Here is a 20,554-nt window from a genome sequence, read left to right as displayed (position 1 = left end):
CTGATCTCTCGTTCGTGTTTTTTTTTTTTTTTTTTTTACCGTCTCTCTCCTTCCTCCCACGGGAGCAGCTGATCATCTACCGAGCAGCAGCGAGTTCTTTAGTAACTGTGTACATAAGTTTCATTAACTATTATCGCGGACACGTCTGCGTCGCTGGGATATGAAGCGACGTCATTCGGGTCTGTGCGCATCATAGGTGTAAAGTATTACATTTACTCAAGTAGGCTACTGTACTTTTTTAGGTATTTTTACTTACTAGAGTATTTCCAATGTTCTATACGTTTACTTTTATAAGCTACTCCACTATATCTCAGAGGCAAATATTGTAGGCTACTGTACTTAGTTTTACTCCTCTACAATTATTTGAATAGGCTAGTTTAGTTACTTTGCAGATTTGTATTATTATTACAAAACATACGTTAACCTCTTCAGCCCTATATATATACTTCGGCTATTTGAAAATTGCCGATTTACAAGCTCACAATGCATGATGCGTTGTGAGCTTGTAGATATGCTACTTTCAAAAGATTTCTAAGAGACATTTCTATGGGACATTTCTGCACAATGAGTACTTTTACTTTTGGTACTTTAAGTACATTGATGCCAATACTTTTATACTTTTACTCAAGTAAATTTTGAATATCGAATTTGTACTTGTAACAGAGTAAAAATTATTGTGTTGTATTGTGGTGTTGTTACTTTTACTTAAGTAAAAAGTTGGAGTACTTTTTTCACTACAGCTGTGCGCATAGAAGAACGCATGCATTCATTCAGTCAAATTAAAGTGACCCTGTATCAGCCAAAAGACACTGTACAGCCTGTTAAATTTGTAGTCTTGTCTGATGTAGGAAACACGAGCTAATCATGTCTGCTATTAGCACAAGTTACAGCCCAATAACTTTCACTTGAGGTCTAGTCCAGGGGTCTTCAACAGGGGGTCTGGGACCCCTAGGGGGTCCTCAGAGTTACTACAGGGGGTCCGCCAAATCTTTGTGTGATATGATTATTTGTTTTACCTTAACCACTTGAACCCTAGCATCCCTATTCTGAGGAGAACTTTAGCCAAAAAATTGCAGATCTACAAGCTCACAATGCCTCCCGCTGCAAGGCATTGTGAGCTTGTAGATCGGCTATTTTTGGCAAAGAGGTGTTTGGTGGAGAGGGGAAAAAGAGCAGACCAAATAAACAAAAAAAGTTGAATCTGAAACACATTTTTTTTACAATATAGAGGGGGTCCCTGCTTCATCTCTCTCTCAGCTAGGGGGTCCTTGGCCTGAAAACGTTGAAGACCCCTGGGGTCTATTTCACGAAACCTGGATTAGGGATAAACCGGGTTTAAACCGGGTTTAATCGGCTATCCTGGCTTAAATTATCCAGGAATCGGTTTCACGAAAGCTGAGTTAGCTCGGCAGATTAACTTAGCCAGTAAACCTGGATATGTTTATCCATGATCCGGTTTCACGAAAGAAAATTGAAGCAATCCTGCCTTAGTTACCATGGCAATTTAGCTGTGAAGTTAGCCTGGTCCGGACCAGGCTAACAGCCAAGCTTTATTAATCCAGTGCCTTGTTCTTCAAGTTTTGTGAAATAGCTGTTAGTCCAATGACTCCAATCATAAACCAATAAATTTTTCCACACTTATTCAATTCTTATGCGAAAATCGAAGATCTACAAGCCTGAAATGATTTTGTCTTATGGCGGCCGGGGGTCCCCGGCCCCCCATGGACCCCCGCCCCCGTGGACCCCCGTCCCCGTGGACCCCCGGACCCCCGTGTACCCCCGGCCCCCTGTGTACCTCCGGACCCCCGTGGACCCCCGGACCCCCGTGGACCTCCGGACCCCCGTATACCCCGGACCTCTGTTGTGGGTCAACGGGGGTCCGGGAGTACACGGGGGGCCGGGTACTCCCGGACCCCCGTTGACCCCCGCCCCCCCGTTGACCCCCGTGGACCCCCTGCCGCCAAAAGGCAAGCTTTTCACTTGTAGATATTCGATTTTAGAAATTAGAAATTAGAAAATTATTCTAAGTGTTTATAATTATAATTCCAACATTCACTTAAACTCCTTATGTTCAAGCCTAACTGAATTATATATTTATGGATTTGTATATAAATTAATTGCATATTTTTGGACAACTTGTGCATTTAATTTGTCGGCAATACTTTGCCACTCTTTCTCCCTGGATCTATATTTATTGCGGCCGTGTTTCCTTTCTTGCTTATTATACATTTTACTTCCTTTTATGATTCCATGAGCTGCTGCAGTGCTGCTGTTCAGCCACAGAGAAGAACGCCGCTCTGGTTTTGGGCTCCATGATTGGTCAAGTTCAAGGATTCTGCTATCGACTTTCATGGTCTTTTATAGGAATACGTGAACTCACATTCAGCCTGGTTTAACGATCCTGGCTCGACAAACCTCTCCTTCTCAGCCCGGCTTGGTGTTCGTGGAACTGAATAAACCAGGCTGAACAGCGCAGGCTTGTCAAACCTGGATTTGCCTTTCAAACCAGGATAATTTAATTCCGCTTTCGTGAAATAGACCTGGTCTAGTCTACAAGCCGAATGTATACTCCGTAGTACGACGGTGTCGCTTGCACAAAAAAAAGGAAGAAACGCGTCACATAACTGTGCCCCCAAATAATTGACTCAAGGATGTCATCATGCGTCAAAGGGTATGAGTGTGTTGTGCTGATTGAGCAAAGAAACGGGTTGATTAGACCGTAATTAGCAATGTGTCAAGTGTTGTTATTAAAGTGTGACCTTGGTTGAAGCCTGGCTGAAGAGCTTGTTGGAAAGCAGGTCTTTTTTGGCACTGGTCATAGCAGGTGCTGTGGCTTTTAGTTTGTGCAGACGCACTGTGTAAAGTTTTTCATTTCAAGGACCAGGCTATAATAAGACTATAGAATGTAAGCGCTGGTATCCTGCACTGAACACATCACAGTAGCGGAAAAAAGTACTCAAATGTTTTTGCTTGGGTAAAAGTATCACTGCAATAGGCTATAGAAATACTCATTAAAATTACAATTAAAAGTCCGGAATTCAAAATGTACATGTGTAAAAGTGCAAAAATTGGTATCACAATGTAGGCCTACTTAAAATACCAAAAGTAGAAAGTAGGCTACTCATTATGCACCTAGTAGCCTAAATGTACTTAGTTACTTTCCACCACTGCTGTTAAACAGGTGACAGTGAGTTAGTTTCCCCTCACTATAATGTCTGACAACAGAGAGGAGACTCTGATAGCGCGAAAGGGAGTGAGTGGTCCTCATCATGGCAAGAGTTCAGGTGGTTCAGGTAGTTTTAGTCATAGTCTTTTGAATAAAATTCCATTTAGTTTTAGTCATATTTTAGTCATCTGAAATGTTTTAGTTTTTGTCTAATTTTAGTCGACTAAATATCATAAGATATAGTCGACTAAATCTACAGTTGATTTAGTCGACTAAAGTGTATTTTGGCGGTGCCTTGATGGCTGATTTTACACTTGGTTACATGCTGAAAATAGCCGATCTACAAGCTCACAACGCCTCGCGCTGCGACGCCTTGTGAGCTTGTAGATCTGCTATTTTCAGAACGCGACACCAAGCGCAACCAAACATAAAATGACTTGTCTTTTAGTTCTACTGGATCTCCTCTCCACTAGTCCCTCCCTAACATTTTAGTCTAGTTTTTATTTGTTGACTAAATTGTCAATATATTTAGTCTTAGTTTTTATTTCGTTTTTATTTCGTTTTCGTCAGTTCGTCAGCGTGGCGTTAGTTCACGTAGGACATGGGAGTCATACTGTACACACCCCAGCTGTAATCAGCTGTCTGTCAGACTGCCGATTGAATAAGTGTTTCTAATCAGCCATTGAATAAGTGTTTCTAATCAGCCATACTTTTACGTAATAATCACAGCGTGCTCTCAACAGGGCCGTCCCTTTAAATACATGGCTTCCCCATTCACTTGATCACTGCTAGAGCTGACGTCATAGACGGGCCTCCAAGTGCAACGATAATTAATGGGTTTCCCTAAGTACACTGACAACTGATGAAACAGGTACAGTATTGCATAATAACTGACATAACTACCCGTGTATTGCGAGAACCTAACCTGGCACGTGTATCGTTTGCCTGGTGGGGAATCGGCCGGATCAGCGGTTTCCCATAAATACATAAACCCATAAATACCCATATATGAAGATCTCTGATGTCATAAAGCATTGGTTCTCAAAGTGGGGTCCGAGGACCCCTAGGGGTCCTTGAGGGAGTTCCACGGGTTCCACAGGTAAATATGGGTAGTTATAGCCTGGTTCCAGACGAATCTGCCATTGCAAAAAGAAAAAGCCCTTGGCAGATTACGTCTGGCCCCTTGGAAATGTAAGTTCCACACAGAGATTCCAGACTAATGTCTACGCGGTGATATTAGTCTGGCCATGCCAGGCTAGGGTAGTTAGGGACCAAATGGACCGTTATGGGTATGTAACTCTGAGAGTGTACAAATGGAACCAAATGGACCCTAACGGGTCCATTTGGTTCCATTTGTACACTCTCAGTTACATTAACATTGATTTTACTATATAAATTGGGTAGCCTAATGCATGTCAAAAACTGGGGGTCCCTGAAATTAAAATGGTTGAAATTCACTGTCAGAGCCGTAAAAATCTTCTCTTATCAGGGTCCCTGGCATATCTTTTAAAATGGGGGTCTGCGGGCTATTAAGTGTTTAATTATTTGGGGGTCCTTGACATGAAGAAGTTTGAGAACCACTGTGCCATAGAGGATTAAGAACAATGGGCCTCATGCAGCAATAAGTTCCTAATGTTTCCTCTTACATTTCTTCCTAAGTGAATTCCTAAGAGAAGTTGAGTCAGATTCATGAAATGTTCTTAAAAGGCAGAATTGTTCGTAACTATGTTCCTGATGATGATGAATCCCAATCCTCGTAACTTGAAGGGGTGTGCCAGTTAATCCTAATTACCATAGGGAGCCGCCCCACCAATCCCCACATAAGGCATGATTGCATGGCTCTGCCTGCAGTCACACCTGTGTGTGATTGCTGCACACAGAATAAAATTGAGAGAATGAAGTAAAGAATACCTAAACTATAAGTCTAAAGATGGTGGAACACCAGACTCCAAACATAAAATTAAAATTAATAGTTCTGTGGAGGTACTTCTGAAGTGAACAACAAATTATTGAATTAATTAATGAATGTTTTTTATTATTTCTCTCACATTAATCAACATATCACCACTAGACATCAATGTACATTTGCTGAAATTAGCTGTTAAATATGTTATCCATATTTCAAGTTCAGGAGTAGCGTTAGTAGTGGATATAAAACATTTTATTACTGAAAGCTGGTGGGTGGATATGGAGGGTCTTTAAGGTAGCAGCTGCTTGGTATGTAATGGGGTGGAAATAGGGGTGTGGTGCGTGATATGGTGGTGCAAGGAGGGGTGTAGGAGGCTATGTGGGGGGTATGGGGATGGGTATGACGGGTGGGTGTAGTGGGGCTTTCAGGTAGGAAGGGGACTGGAAAATGGGGGTGTGGCGAATGTCGGGGATATGGGGGTGGGGATGTGGGGGGGCGATGAGGGTGGGTTGGGTGGGGGGTTATGGGGTGGGTATGGGGCTTGGGCTTCAACTCAACCGGGTCCGTTTGGGTTAGATTGTAATTGCAGACCCGTTGAAAACTCTAAAGCAGTTGTTCTCAAACATGTTCATGTCAAGGACCCCCACATTGACATGCATTTGGCTGCACACCCCCACCTGAAAATATTTTCTGCTAGGGAAATGTTTTCAAGATTTATCAAAATGTTTCGAAAATAGCCGATCTACAAGCTCAAAATGGCCAGTAATGGGACGCGCTATTTTCAAACAAAGTATAAAATAGGGTTAAAGTGATTAAACTGTTCCTCGTTTGCTGTGGACCCCCTGGAACTCCCTCAAGGACCCCTGGCGGTCCCCAGACCACACTTTTGAGAACCTTTTTTGCTCAAGATATGATAAAAATATTATTGTAATTTAAATTCTATATTATACAACTGTAGAATTGAAGAAACTTCGAGAATTAATTATTTTTTGCACAAACATGTCACACTTAAGAACTCAAAGGCCACCCTAAGAGTGCTCTTCAGTGTGTGTAGATTCTGTTCTTACCTGAGAACAGATCACAGCTAAGAAAACATTGGAGTATACCAAAATCTTCTTAAAAACTTCTTTTTGTGTGGGTTTAAGAAGAAATTTCCTCTTAAGAACGGTTGCTGCATGAGGCCCAATGGGTATTGCATAACTGGAGGGACATGCATTCCATCGGGCATCGCACAGGTAACATCATCATCATCATCATCATCATAAAAAAAAATCTGTGTACAGAATCTCTGTCGGTAGCATAACTCGGGGAACGATTGACCAAATGCTCCTGGATTTTGGGGTGCGAGCTTCAGATGACCCCTTGATGGAACGTGCCAAACGACAATTGGGAGGGGCTTACAGATCCCGAGAATAGAACAATCCAGAGACAGGCCTGAGTAGGAGGCACAGGACTTTCTGAATCCAGAGGAGGCATCGTTTTTGGCTTCTCTACCGTAGGTCTCTGTCAGACTCCTTGAGTGACAGGCAGGGCTTTGTGAGATGCTTGTGCCGGGCGTCGCTTGACGTTAGTTCGTTTTCAGATATTGTCCTCTAGTTTCCATTTGAAAGTTCTGCCAGAAAACGTGTGTTTAGTAAAATATCTCCACTTTTCCATGAGCTGCACACGGACGACTTACTGTCAGGGGCGAGGGGCCTGGAATGAGTGCAGGACTGAATATATTTAAACTTCCTTTGGGAAGCACAAATGTTTGGGGCACACAATTGGCAGGTGGTGTGATTCATTACCCCGCACCAATCACAACGCACCTGTCAATTGTGTGCCCCATTCGTTTGTGCTTCCCTGTCAATTTGTGATGACGTTTATGGTGATCAGAGGAAGTTTTGATAAATTCTGTCCTTCACTCAAGTCGGGCTCCTCGCCCGTGCAGAATGTTGTCCGTGTGCAGCTTGTGGAAGAGTGGAGATATTTTACTAAACAAACGTTTTCTGGCAGAACTTTCAAATGGATATGAAACAATATCTGACTCCAAGTCCTAGGAATTAATTATTGGGTGAGTACAGGCGCAGCTTAGAGCACTTTTCTGCCGAACAGATCACTGTGCTACCGCTCTATGGCTGTGTATTTGAAATACATGAAATGTATGTAAGATCATCGACATTCTAGGGCTATGTTCAAAGCTACTTTAAATATACGTACATTAATCCATTCAACCCGGAACGCATCCGTGTCATTTTAGATCTCTTTTGGCTATTCAAAAATAGCAGATATACAAGAGTGCCGTGTTATGAGCTTGTATATCTGCTATTTTTGAATAGCCAAAGTGTAAAATAATGCTTTTTAGCTCAAATCGCTACACTGTCTCTCTGTATTCTATGATCCTATAGTTTACTGAGACACTATACTGTCTCTCTGTATTCTCTGATCCTATAGTTTACTGAGACACTACACTGTCTCTCTATTCTATGATCCTATAGTTTACTGAGACACTACACTGTCTCTCTATTCTATGATCCTATAGTTTACTGAGACACTACACTGTCTCTCTGCATTCTATGATCCTATAGTTTACTGAGACACTACACTGTCTCTCTGCATTCTATGATCCTATAGTTTACTGAGACACTACTGTCTCTCTGCATTCTATGATCCTATAGTTTACTGAGACACTACACTGTCTCTCTGCATTCTATGATCCTATAGTTTACTGAGACACTACACTGTCTCTCTGTATTCTATGATCCTATAGTTTACTGAGACACTACACTGTCTCTCTGCATTCTTATGATCCTATAGTTTACTGAGACACTACACCGTCTCTCTGTATTCTATGATCCTATAGTTTACTGAGACACTACACTGTCTCTCTGTATTCTATTTCCAATGGCTCATAGTGTCATTGTCGTGAATAAGCCCGTTTGAAAGACGGAAAAGGAGGTGTTTCCCGGTGGGAAAAATCACACAAGTTTTCGAGGAGTCCGGAGGAGTCGTTTCGACAATCACTTTATTGTCAAAAAGGCGAACAAATGAGAGTCAAAGTTGTACTGGGCACTTAACTGAGCTTGGTTGGAGCCTATATAGCCTACACATTCTACTGTCTCCGGGGCAGGATCTAACACCCGCCGTTCAGTGACAGAATAATCACCCAGCTGCAACTTAGTATCCAGGGGCCTGTTCCTCAAAAGGTGAATTAGAGCTAAAGCCTGGCTTTTCCACCTATCCTGGCTTAATTTAGCCAGGATTAGAGCTGAGTCGGTTCCTCAAAAGGTGAATTATCTTGAAGATTAGTTTAGCCAGTTCACCCTGGCTAAGTTTAGCCTTATCCGATTCCTCAAAAGAGAATTGAAGCAAGCCTAGCTTAGTTACTATGGCAATTTAGCTGTGAAGTTAGCCTGGTCAGGAGCAGGCTAACAGCCAAGCTTACTTAATCTAGTGCCTTGTTCTTCAAGTTTTTCCACAGTTAATTCAAAACATGTGTTTGTATATGGACTCATTTTAATGACCCTGCATTCAAATAAAATGAAATAAATACAATAAGATATAATCAAATTAATTACTGAAATAGTGTGTGACCATGAATCATAATCATAATTGTTTCACAATGACTCATGTGATATGTAATTGTCACTCTGTTATAGTTAACACTATAGTTCATCTTGTTGTTAGATGTTTGATCATATATTACATTTTTTTTAAAATATTATAAAAAATGTCTGACACATACATACACACACATATACCCGTAACTAATAATTTATATATATATATATATATATATATATATATATATATATATATATATATATATATATATATATATATATATATATATATATATATATATATATATATATATATATAAAAATTATTAGTTAAGGGTTTAAAGGAACCTCTTTGTAAGTCAATGAGGAGCATATTTTAAATTATCAATTTCTAGTCAATGGAGAAATTATTTTTAATTTCTTGTCCACCTTTGGAGTTACATCATGATGGCAAGGTAACTACACAACCCAAACCTCTACCAAAGTGGTCTTGCAAATGTGGGGTTATTTATTGCGTGTCTCGTCCCGTCCCGCTCATCCCGTCGCGGTCAACCCCCCCCGTCCCGTTGTGGCCCCCGTCCCGTTGCCTGCCTGCCTGCCTGCCTGCCTGCCTGCCTGCCTGCCTGCCACAGACACAGACACAGACACAGACACAGACACACACACACACACACACACACACACACACACACACACACACACACACACACACACACACACACACACACACACACACACACACACACACACACACACACACACACACACACACACACACACACACACACACACACACACACACACACACACACACACACACACACACACACACACACACACACACACACACACACACAACTTTGCCATGCTTTCTCCCTGGATCTATTTATTGCGGTCGCGTTTCCTTTCTTGCTTAAATACATTTTACTTCCTTGTATGATTTCATGAGCTGCTGCAGTGCTGCTATTCAGCCACAGAGAAGAACGCTGCTCTGGTTTTGGACTCCGTGATTGGTCAAGTTCAAGGAATCTGTGCTCGAGTTCATGGTCTTTTATAGAAATACGTCGCCGGCGAATCCCCGCCCATTCAGCCTGGCTTTATTATCCTGGCTGGACACAGCCTGTCTTGACATAGCCTAGCTCGACAAAGTTGCTCCTTTTCAGCCTGGCTTGGCGTCTGAGGAACGGAATAAACGAGGCTTTTCGGACCCGACTTTGTCAAGCCTGGATTTGGCTTAAGGCCAGGCTTTTTTAATTCACCTTTTGAGGAACAGGCCCCAGGCCCAACCTTATTCAGTCTTAAGCCTGTATCATAATCAGTACATTTGTTACTTGATTTCATTAGTTACACAAATCTTCTTTCAATTATCTACATTCAATATTTCACACACATTAGAATGAGACCAAAAGTTACTTCATTAAATCATTGCAAACCAAACTTACACTCATACAGTCTTATTTAAAATACAGGTTCATTTTGGAGCTTTTAGCGTAAATAAACATTTATCCACCGTGACTTATTTATACTAGCATGTAGTTCTATGAAAAGAAACTTAAAGAATGTCCATTGGTTACTATTTTAGTATGTAAACCTCATTGATTCTTTGCTCTGTGATCTTTAGTCCAGTTCTTGTTAAAGCAGTAAGAGTAGAAATCCTTGATACAGTGCGTCTTATGTATATTCAACAGGTTCTGGGTTTTATATCAGAATATCATTGTATTTTCACATTAAGTTTAATTATTTGTACTTTATAATTTTAGCCAAGTTATCTAGAGATTTAAAATACTTTGAACAGGTCAAATCATAGCAACTGGTTCTGCTCCCCCAAAGTCAGCTGTCCTCATGACTCTGGGGATTCCATATTTACCTTGCATCCCAAAGCAGATATTTTACAATAGTGGTCACAGCTTCAAAGGGAATCTTCCTATGGGGCACCTGTTCATAGCAAAAAGGTCTCACTGCCTTATTTTAACTTGACTCTAACTGTGCTTCTTTTCTTGCTGTGTGCCTCAGTCTCCTTGATTTAGAGTGCTATTTTTTAACCCTAGTACTTTTCCGGCTTCCTCCTTACTTTACTGAAACAATGCATTTATATCATATTTCATATTTGTTGTGGCCTTCAGTCTTGAATACACCACATCATCTAAACCAATGGTTCTTAAACGTTTACATTTCAACTCTGACAGTGTACAACTGGAACCAAATGGACCTGTTGGGGTCCATTTGATTCCTTTTAGACCAGTGAACAAATGCAAGGGTCCATTTGGCTACAATGTGTACACTCTCAGAGTTAGACCAGTAAGGGTCCATTTGGTTACAATTTGGTGATACTTTATTTTTCCACCACTGGTAATTAGAAGTGTGGGTGGGGCTGGCAAAGCTACATCCACAAGGGTGCATACATGTTTTCCTAAATGTGACCATGGTCATGTAGGCCTACACAACTGGACACAACTGTGCCTCTGTCTTTTCAGGATATAATGTCAAAGAAGAAAGGTCACCAGAAGAAAACATAAGGTAGGAACTCTATGCTGCTTGTTGAAGAGCTGCTTCTATGCAGTGAAGCTTGGTGTTCAAGGTAAGAAGCATGTTTTTATTCCTTTTGCTGCTGCTAGGGGTTTTGCGTCGTGTTTAATTTGCGCCGCGTTGTTCGCGTTAAAAAACCCCACAAAAAAACACAACAAAGGCGCAGGCATGGAGCTCCTGGTTTTACTGGGACGGGGTTCGATTCCCTGCTGTGCCCTACTCATTGTGTTGGCGTTTATATTTGGACTCTCACATTAAATTGTTACATGTATTATACAGGCATCATCCTGTCTCAGTATGTATCACTATATAGAGCTTCAACCTTTTAACTAATCTTTAAAGATTACTTAATCTGAATATGAATGTATATGGAGACATGTCTCTCCACCTCTTTAATGAACAGAAACTGCATTTTCAGGTCAGGATCGAGAACTCAGACGTGGTGACACAAAAGAAATGAGCAGACAGAATTGGAACTGGAACGCTATAAAAAATTAAGCTGATAAATGGGTACTCTCTCCTGATTGGCTGAATTTGCCACCTACCTGACATTGTATTTTCTGTTTAATAAAGAGCTGGAGACTCCTGTTACTGAACAAACACTCGATAGCAATGATTACTATCATAATATAGTGCTTTAACCTTTTAACAAAAAAATTGTTTTAACCAAAACAAATCACTTACCCTACCTTATGTTAAAGCTCTATATTCTGATTTTCTGATCTTATCATTGTTATGGTCATTTATACCCATATGAGTCATAGGGCTACTGGAAACTTTACAGGTGTCATAGCATGTTTTTCCCACCAGAGGGCGCCTTCTCTATATATTCAGAAACTGCTTTCTGTAATGTTCACTTCCTTCCAGGTGGTTTGTTTTGGTTGCTGAGAACAAGCTGTGAAGAACTACAACTGGTATGAAAAACACACAGAATCATCATTTATTGTAGATTATGTCCATAATAACACATAAGAGTGAGACACTCTTATTGGAGTCCTATGATCCTGAAGCAAAGAGAATTCAGTCAGTTTAGTGTTGTGAAACCACTACGTCCAAAGCCTGTTGCTAATGCTAACCAGTGGTGGAAACTACTACTTAAGTAAAAGTATCAATGCTGCACTATAGAAATACTCTGTTACAAGTAAAAGTCCAGAATTCCAAATTTACTTGAGTAAAAGTATTGGTATCAAAATGTACCAAAAATACTCATTATGCAGAATGTCCCATTTCACAAGTTTTCAGATGTGTAAAATTAATACAAATCTTTTGAAAATAGCAGATCTACAAGCTCACAATGTGTCGCACATTGTGAGCTTGTAGATCGGCTATTTTCACACCATTTTAATATATTTCCCCTTTTAACCATGAGTTGTATCACTAAATTATCTAGCCCTATATACATTGTAATAAAAGGCTCATAGGATTATTTCTATTGCATTTAAAAGCTAAAGTTAAATCATTCATGCGTTATTTTCTTCTTTTTATAAAAGTCTAATAGTTCAGTGTGTCTTCAACCTGTCAATCTGGGAACCCATCGCCAACTGAAAATGAAAAACAGCGCCCTCTGCTGTTTGTTCTATGTCTGTTGGCTCTGGGCGGAAGAAAACGTAACGCCAGAGCGCAAGGAAACCGGTGTTTGTTGTATGCCTTCAGCGCATCACTTCCGGTTGGTGCGACTATGTTTTCATTCCCACTAACAATATTTCTACACGGAACACTAACACCACTTCTCCCAGAGAACATGGATCGTATTGGTTATAAGCCCACTTGTTTCTATGATGAAAGAGTAAGTTAAAATGTGAATATCTTTCCGTGGTTTTGTCTGCTCTGCGGACGCTATTGTTAAATTAGTTTCGGTTTGTTTCGAGGGGGGAAGGATCGACGGACACGTGAATCCCGCCCACTACATTTGATTGGGTAAAGCGCGGCCTGCTTCCTGATCTGAAGGCACGCCCATGCGCACATGTTATGACGAACCTCCCCGACAGATTCCAATGCAGTGCAGAAGCTGTTCTTGAGAGATTATCAACCTGTAAATCAGTCTAAAAGTTCAGTGTGTCTTCAACCCGTAAATCAGTCTAATAGTTCAGTGTGTCTTCAACCTGCTGATTGCACTTAAAGGTGTCTATGTATCTAATTAAAAGGTCTAGTAGTTAAAAGTGTGTGCTATATATATATATATATATATCCGTGCAGGGAGGACAATATTTGCATCAGCAACTCCTACGGGCTGGGGCCGCACCTGTCAGCTGCTGAAGAGTAGAATGGAGGCGCTAGGTCCTCTCAATGGGGCTCCTCAAAGGCAGGTGGGCCAGTACGGTACAATTGCAGTGGCAATACACAGAACAAGCTGTGGAGGATGAATTGGCATAATGACAAAATTAGGAGAAGAAAGGTAAAAAAGAAATTTCTGGCTCTCAATAAAAAACCTAAAAAGGGAAGAAACAAAAACGTTATTATTTCGATATTATTCCTTATCCTGAGTTATCAAATCCCTGCCACTATTTGTGTTTCACCATCCCGGATGGCCTTGAAGAAAGGCATAGTCTCGCCCATTCAGATTCATTCCATTTGTACTTGTGGATATTGCCATACTGACTGGCACACCACTACATTCCTTTGCATTTGTAACAGCTCTTAGTCCTCTTTGTCACTCACGTCATCCCCACTGTTCAGCGGCTCCTCCTCCTTTTGTCCCTCGTTGCCTCCATCTTTGTTTTCATCTCCATCATACGTAGTGGTGGAAAAAGTAAGTAAAAGTAAAAGTATCAATACTGCAATGTAAAGATACTCCGTTACAAGTAAAAGTCTAGAATAAAAAATTACAAAAGTATTGGTATCAAAATGTACTTAAAGTAAAAGTATGCAGAATGTCCCATTTCAAGTTTTCAAATGTATAAAAATCTTTTGAAAATAGCAGATCTAAAAGCTCACAATACGTCGCATCGCGACGCATTGTGAGCTTGTAGATCGGCTATTTTCAAATGGACGAAATGTATATAGGGGCTGAAGTGGTTAATGTATGTTTTAATAATAATCAAAATCTACAAAGTAACTAGTAACTAAAGTTGTCAAATAAATGTAGTGGAGTACAATATTACAATATTTGGGTCCGAGATGTAGTGGAGTAGAAGTAAATTAAGGTATTGGAAATTGGAAATACTCAAGGAAAGTACAAATACCTCAAAATTGTACTTAGTTACTTTCCACCACTGTACGTACATCCTCCTCATCCTTTTTTGAGGTGTCACTGCTTTGTCCACCTGTAGCATAGTGGGGGACTGGGGCTGGCCTTGTGGCTGTTGTTTGTTCGTCAGCAACCCCTAGGCCTGTTGAAATGTGAGCCGTTTGCCTGACCATGGTGAGCTGTCATGGCTGTTGCTAAGGTCTATCTACCTTGTTTCACCAGGGTGAGGGCGTTCTGTCGTGGCTGAATGATGCCTCCCGTCTGCTGGGGAAAGCCTCCCTGCAGCGGGTTAATCCATTAAGACAGGGAATGCATGTGTCATTTTAAGATTTCTTTGGCTATTCATTTATAGCAGATATACAAGTTCATGAGCTTGTAGATCTTCTATTTTTTTTTTAAACAAATCGTGAAAATGTGTGCAAATCTTTGAATATATATATATATACATTTTTAACTCAAATCTTTGCTTCTGGGGGTCCCTGGAACAAAATATTTTCAGAAGGGGGTCCGCGGAGAAATATGTCCTTGACATGAAAAAAGTTATAGCAACAGACAAAAAAACAAACAAAAAAAAGGAACTGTTAGGATTTAGAATACATTTGTGGAATCCCCAGAAGCAAAGATTTGAGTTAAAAATGTTCACTTTAAAAAACATATATATTCAAAGATTTACACACATTTTCACGATAAAAAAATAAATAAGATAGCAGATCTACAAGCTCGAAGCGCCTATATGACAGGCGCTGCATGCCACCAGGCTGCTGCATCTGCTCTGCTGAAGCAGGATCTGCTTGCTGGGGCTGCTGGGTGACATACTGAGCACCATGGGCTAACTCTGCAGGACCTGGCCTTGAATGGTGTGATGACCATCAGTGGTGGAAAAAGTACTCAAATGTTTTACTTAAGTAAAAGTATTAATACTGCAATGTAGAAGTACTCTGTCTCAAGTAAAAGTCCGGAATACAAAATTCACTTGAGTAAAAGTACTAAAGTATTGGTATCAAAATGTACTTAAAGTACCAAAAGTAAAAGTACTAAAATGTTTGAAAATAGCACATCTACAAGCTCACAACGCGTCGCATCTGAGCTTGTAGATCGGCTATTTTCAAATAGCCTAGGTATAAAATAGGGCTAAACTGGTTAATTGATGTTTTATAATGTAATTTAAAACTTATATCTGCAAAGTAACAAGTAAAGTTTTCAAATAATTATAGTGGAGTAAAAGTACAATATTTGCCTCTGAGATGTAGAAGTAAAAGTATAGACAATTGGAAATACTCCAGAAAAGTAAAAGTACCTCAAAATTTTACCTAAGTACAGTACTTGAGTAAATGTACTTAGTTACTTTACACCACCGATGAGCATGCAGGAGTCAAGGTTGCTGTTGCTGCATTCGTCCCCGTCACACTCATGTTGCAGAATCGTAGGATCCCAAATAATGACTTGCTGCTGGAGGGCCTGCAGCTGTGGTGGCAGAAATCGCCGGGCCTGCACCGGTTGTGCAATCTGCTGAGCTTGTTGGACCTGGCGCGTCTGCTGCTGCTGTTGCTGCTGGTGAGGCTACCGGTTTGTGTGTGTTGCCAATGGAGACTTGTGGATTCAATCTGTCGCTAGTTGAGACCAGAGGGTTCCAGGGTGGTGTGCGAGAAGTTCCCCTCTTGTCAGCCTTCGCCAGAGGCTTCAGGTTGCTGGCCAAAACGATGTCTCTGAACTCTTCATAGGATTGCGTTCTCTGGCTCACGGCTCGAAGTTTGGCGTCATTCTCTCTGCTGTGCCTCCGGTCAGCCTCCACCGCAGACGACAGCTCTCTCTCCAGTGCCGAGAAATCGATCACATTGTCCTCCGAACCCTCCATATGGTCACGCTGTGACCTTGGTGAATGTCGATTCCTTGCTGTTTGGTTGGAAATCTGTTTGAAGATCAAAACTAAAGTCAGCAAGGCTATAGAGGACAGACCCCTGTCCGAATGACTCTAGGTACAATCATACAGTTCTTTCCATACAACACTCCTCCTTATATAGGCTGTCAGATGTGTGGTCTGACGTCACACACTACACAAACCATTGCCTACCAACGCTAATTTGCCTACTGGTGCATTAAGGGAAATGTTGAGTTTCCCAAATAAAAAAAGGACGGTAATTAAGTACAAACAAATGTACTTTGTTACCGCTGAACACAGGTATTTAGGAGCGTCATTAAAAGACCACAAATGCCACTATGTGCAAGAGTATATACAGTATCTTCAATTTTTTAATCTAGAAGAAAGTAATTAAAAGAGCCAAATTTATCATAAGTCTTTAACAAGATAGCTTCATCTTTTCAGTTTAAACATTAAGGCTAGCAAAATATGAAATATTCCCCAAACTTAAAGTAACAAGTTCTACAATGCATCGCATCACAACGGCTAGCTTAACTGTGTCTCACAACTTTGATAAGAGAGTTGGGCTCTACCAACATCAGCTTAATCCATTGATTTATAATCTTACAATTCTATGTTCTTATATTCCTTTTAGTCCTATAGTCTCAGACAAGTCTAAAACAATTTACAATACTACTTAATTAGCCTAAGTAAACACAATAAAGAATAAACAACAATGTATAAATAGATATTTTACCATTAACCTTTGTAAGTGAATGTTGTGGATTAATTCTTCACAAGCCAAGCTTTGTCAATACAATAAACACTCAAAGTAGTGACAATTGGAATAAAACCATCCCATCTGGACCTTCAGGATAAATGAATACATTTAAATGTATATGCAATTTAATTGAAAGAAACTCTGGAAGACTATTGCATTAGTAGCGGCCCACGTGTGATACAAATGATGTGAATTATATGACGCAAATACAACCGTTAACTAGCTTGGTGTCCGTAAATAAATAAAAATAAGGATCTATTAAAAAATAACAGTAATTGACACGGTGAAAATACAGCCATTGACTAGGTTGGTCAGTAAAAAATAATTTAGAAATAAATGGAGTCCATCGCAATTGAATTCATTTAATTTGGGTAAGAATCACAATCTTATTTCTTTCCTTTCTGTTTCTCTGCTGCCGCTTCTTCCTTTTCTTTGGCAACCTTAGCCCGTTTCTTTCCCAGAGGAGTCTTTGCATCCCAGCCCTTGAGGGCCGTTTCAGCTTGAGTGACCGGCTCAATCTTGGACAAGGGCTCAACAAACTCCTCAGCAGTCAGTGGTTTCTTGGCCAGCTGCAAGATGCGGTCTTCGGTCAGGATGCTGCCGATCACCTGCAACATAAGACCCGGGGTGTAGCCGTCAGAGATCTTGGACAGGGCACTGAGGTCCAGGGCACTGGTCACCTCACCTCCTTGTTTCCTGATTAGCTGTTTCCAAAGTAGGTATCTCGAGGAATAGTCAGGCTTTGGTATGCATAGAATTTTATTGTATACCTTAGTTACTGTCTTGATGTCAGTGTTCGTCGGATCCCTTGATGTCCCCAGGACTAGAACACGTTCCCCCGCTTTGAGCGCCTTGAGGACCTTGGGTAAGTCTTTCTTCAAGCGTTTGACGTCTAACTCTTTGTCCTCCTTGGGAACTTTCTTGTTAAACATCTTATCTGCATCTCCAATCCACACCACTGAAGGCTGCATGAGTTTGGCAACTTTAAAGACGATGTGAAGCATCATGGTGAGGCCTTCCTGGCCCGGGTACTTCCCAACTATATTCGCCGGCGACAGGTCAAATAGGTTGGCACCTACCTCTTGGCAAACGATATGGACCAACGTCTTCTTACCTACGCCCGTTGGCCCTGCCAGCAGTATGGCTTTAATCAGAGGAGCCTTCTCATGGACCAACTGGGAGCCTAAAGGTAAGATAGCGAACAAAGTTATGACTTGCCGCACGTCAGACAGGGAAGGCATGACCTCAACGTCTTCTTGTCTCAATGTGTGCCCGAGGTAGCTGTAGTCGCCAAGGTAATCACGCATCTTACAAGGTTCTGCCCTTTTTAACAAGCCACACTCCACCAGTTCCTGACAAAGAGAGTCCAGAGTCCTGTCGGCCGTGATGTCAATTTCCTCTTTCTTCTTTTTCCCACCCTTCCCTCCTTTCTTGTCACCTTTCTTACCCTTCCCACCTTTCTTCCCCCCTTTCTTACCACCTTTCTTACCCTTGCCCCCCTTGGCGCCCTTTTTCCCCTTGGCTTCCGCGGCTTTACGCTCCTCCTCTGCTTTCTTCATTTCTTCCAACTCCGTCCTCATCTGTTCATCCACCTGTAGTCTTAGCTCCGGCTCGACCACTTTCCGCTGCATCTCCCTGATCAATTCATCGTCATGCCTTTGGATGAAGTTCTTTGACTCGTCACGTTTGTGCCACACGTCCGCAAACATCTTGTGCGCCACCTCTATGTCGTCCAGAAACATGGACGGTTTCAGATGCACTACCTGAGGCTTCTCCTCGTCCTCTCCCTTTCCCTTTTTATCCCCCTTTTTCCCCTCCTCCTTCTTCTTTGGCTCCTTCTCCTTCTTGCTGGCATCGTCGTCTTCCAATCCCGCGGCGAGCTCCTCTGCTTTCTGTTTCTCCGCCACGATGAGAGCCGAGCCTCCGTCGTCCTCGCTGGGGAGGTCCGGATAAGATCCTTTTTCTACAAAGAGTTCGTTGATCCACTGGCGGATCTCCTCTTTCATGGCCGCGGCCATCGTGACGGCCTCCACTTTCCACATGTCGTCCGTGATGGTCACTATGGCTATCTCGTACTGCTTCTCGTGCACCTGCTGTTTAACCCGCCTTCGGGCCTTGGTGGCCTGGAGGGTAGTGTTGTCCTCGGGGGCGGGATGCTCGAGCCCCGAGTCCATCATGCCCAGAAACTTCAGCTCTTCCTCCCGGAGCTTCTTCGTCGCCTTCCTGTCCATGCAACCTTTCCACAAGGACTGAATGCTGACCGCAGACGCATTCTGGGCGGCCTCCCCGCGGTCCATGTTGGCCCTCCTCTGCCTCTCCTTATCCTCCTTCTCCTGCCGCTCCTTTTCCATCTGCTTCTGCAGCCTCTCCTTCTCCTTCTCCTTCAGCTTCGCCTGCTTCTCCCTCTCTTTCTCCTTCTTAGACATCTGCTTTTCCTTACCGTTCTCGTTCTCCTCGTCCTCCTTTGGCTTCTCCTCATCCTTCTGGATCTCCTCATCATCATTCTCTGGTGGCCTATACCTCACCTCCTCTTCCTCATCCGAGTTCCTGTTCTCTTCAGCTTCTTCCTCCGCCCTCCTTATTGCTTCCCTTTCTGCTTCCTTTTTTGCTTCTATCTCTTTGAGAATGTCCGTGACCATCCCCTGTCGCTCTGCAATTTCCTTTCTGTGTTCGACAATGAAATAGTGAGGGATGGGGATCTCGAGCTCTGCGGGTGAGAGCTTCAGCTCTTGTAGAATATGATCCAGGTAGTGGAACTCTGAGAACTCAACCTCCACCATTTCATTCTTGAGCTCCAACACTCTCCCTATCACTCCGTCCAGGATCTCACGTAGGAGCAGCCTCTTCTGGGGGTGGACGATCTGGTCATAGGCCTCCTCCAGGCCCCTAAAGGCTTGCACATAACGGATGTAAAATCTGGCCATTGTCGGGAAATAATCGATTCCCTTAACCTCCTGTTGAACCGGCTCCTCATCAGTCAGGAGTACGCCCAAAGCCTCCATGGCTTTCGCCCACAAGCTGTTATACGCTATTTGTGACATCTTCCTTGCCTTTAGAAAGATTACATATTAGAGGTATTTACTACAACACCTTATATAGTCAGTCTGAGCTCTGGTCTGACGTCACGCAATGAGAACCGTGGCCTAACAATGGTGATTTGTGCAGGTAGTTTCCCATAATATTGTCAGTAATGTAATGTTATTGTGTAAACGTTTTACCAGAGCACTCTTAGTCAGCCTTACCTGCTTCCACCGCTCATGACGAGGACTTTTAGGGTTGATTTCGAGAGGTAATATTGTCAGTGTAAGGTCTGTGATGTACAGTTTAAGTTGGGGCTTAAGACTGGGATGTTCTTTCCTGCACACATTTCTCTCTTCAAGGCGCTATGACATCAAAATCAGTGTTAACATTATGTTATGTCCCACCCTTATTTATAAACTATCTATGCAAACATCAATTTATCTCTTCTCTACTTCTGTCCACCCACCGAGAAACATTCTTTAAAAAAAAGGAAAATATGTAAGAATAAACAAAACTTTTAAAGTAATACCTATTACTTATATAAATAATATAGATTTTATTTTC

At 41.9% G+C, this 20,554-nt stretch overlaps 1 protein-coding gene across 1 annotated transcript; it reads right to left on the bottom strand.

Annotated features, from left to right (window-relative positions):
- Nucleotides 1-17,355: 17,355 nt before the first annotated feature.
- On the bottom strand, nt 17,356-19,971 carry LOC308097459 (dynein regulatory complex protein 11-like; the record flags this gene model as incomplete). Its single annotated transcript, XM_080445218.1, has 1 exon — nt 17,356-19,971. One exon carries the CDS (start codon nt 19,969-19,971, stop codon nt 17,356-17,358), a length of 2,616 nt encoding a protein of 871 aa, XP_080301344.1.
- Between the last annotated feature and the right edge of the window lie 583 nt (nt 19,972-20,554).

The sequence above is a fragment of the Gymnoscopelus braueri genome (genome assembly GCF_963280865.1).
Source record: "Gymnoscopelus braueri genome assembly, chromosome: 12".
NCBI lineage: Eukaryota > Metazoa > Chordata > Actinopteri > Myctophiformes > Myctophidae > Gymnoscopelus > Gymnoscopelus braueri.
Note: the sequence above shows the minus strand (reverse complement) of the source record. Positions and strands in the feature narration are given on the sequence as shown.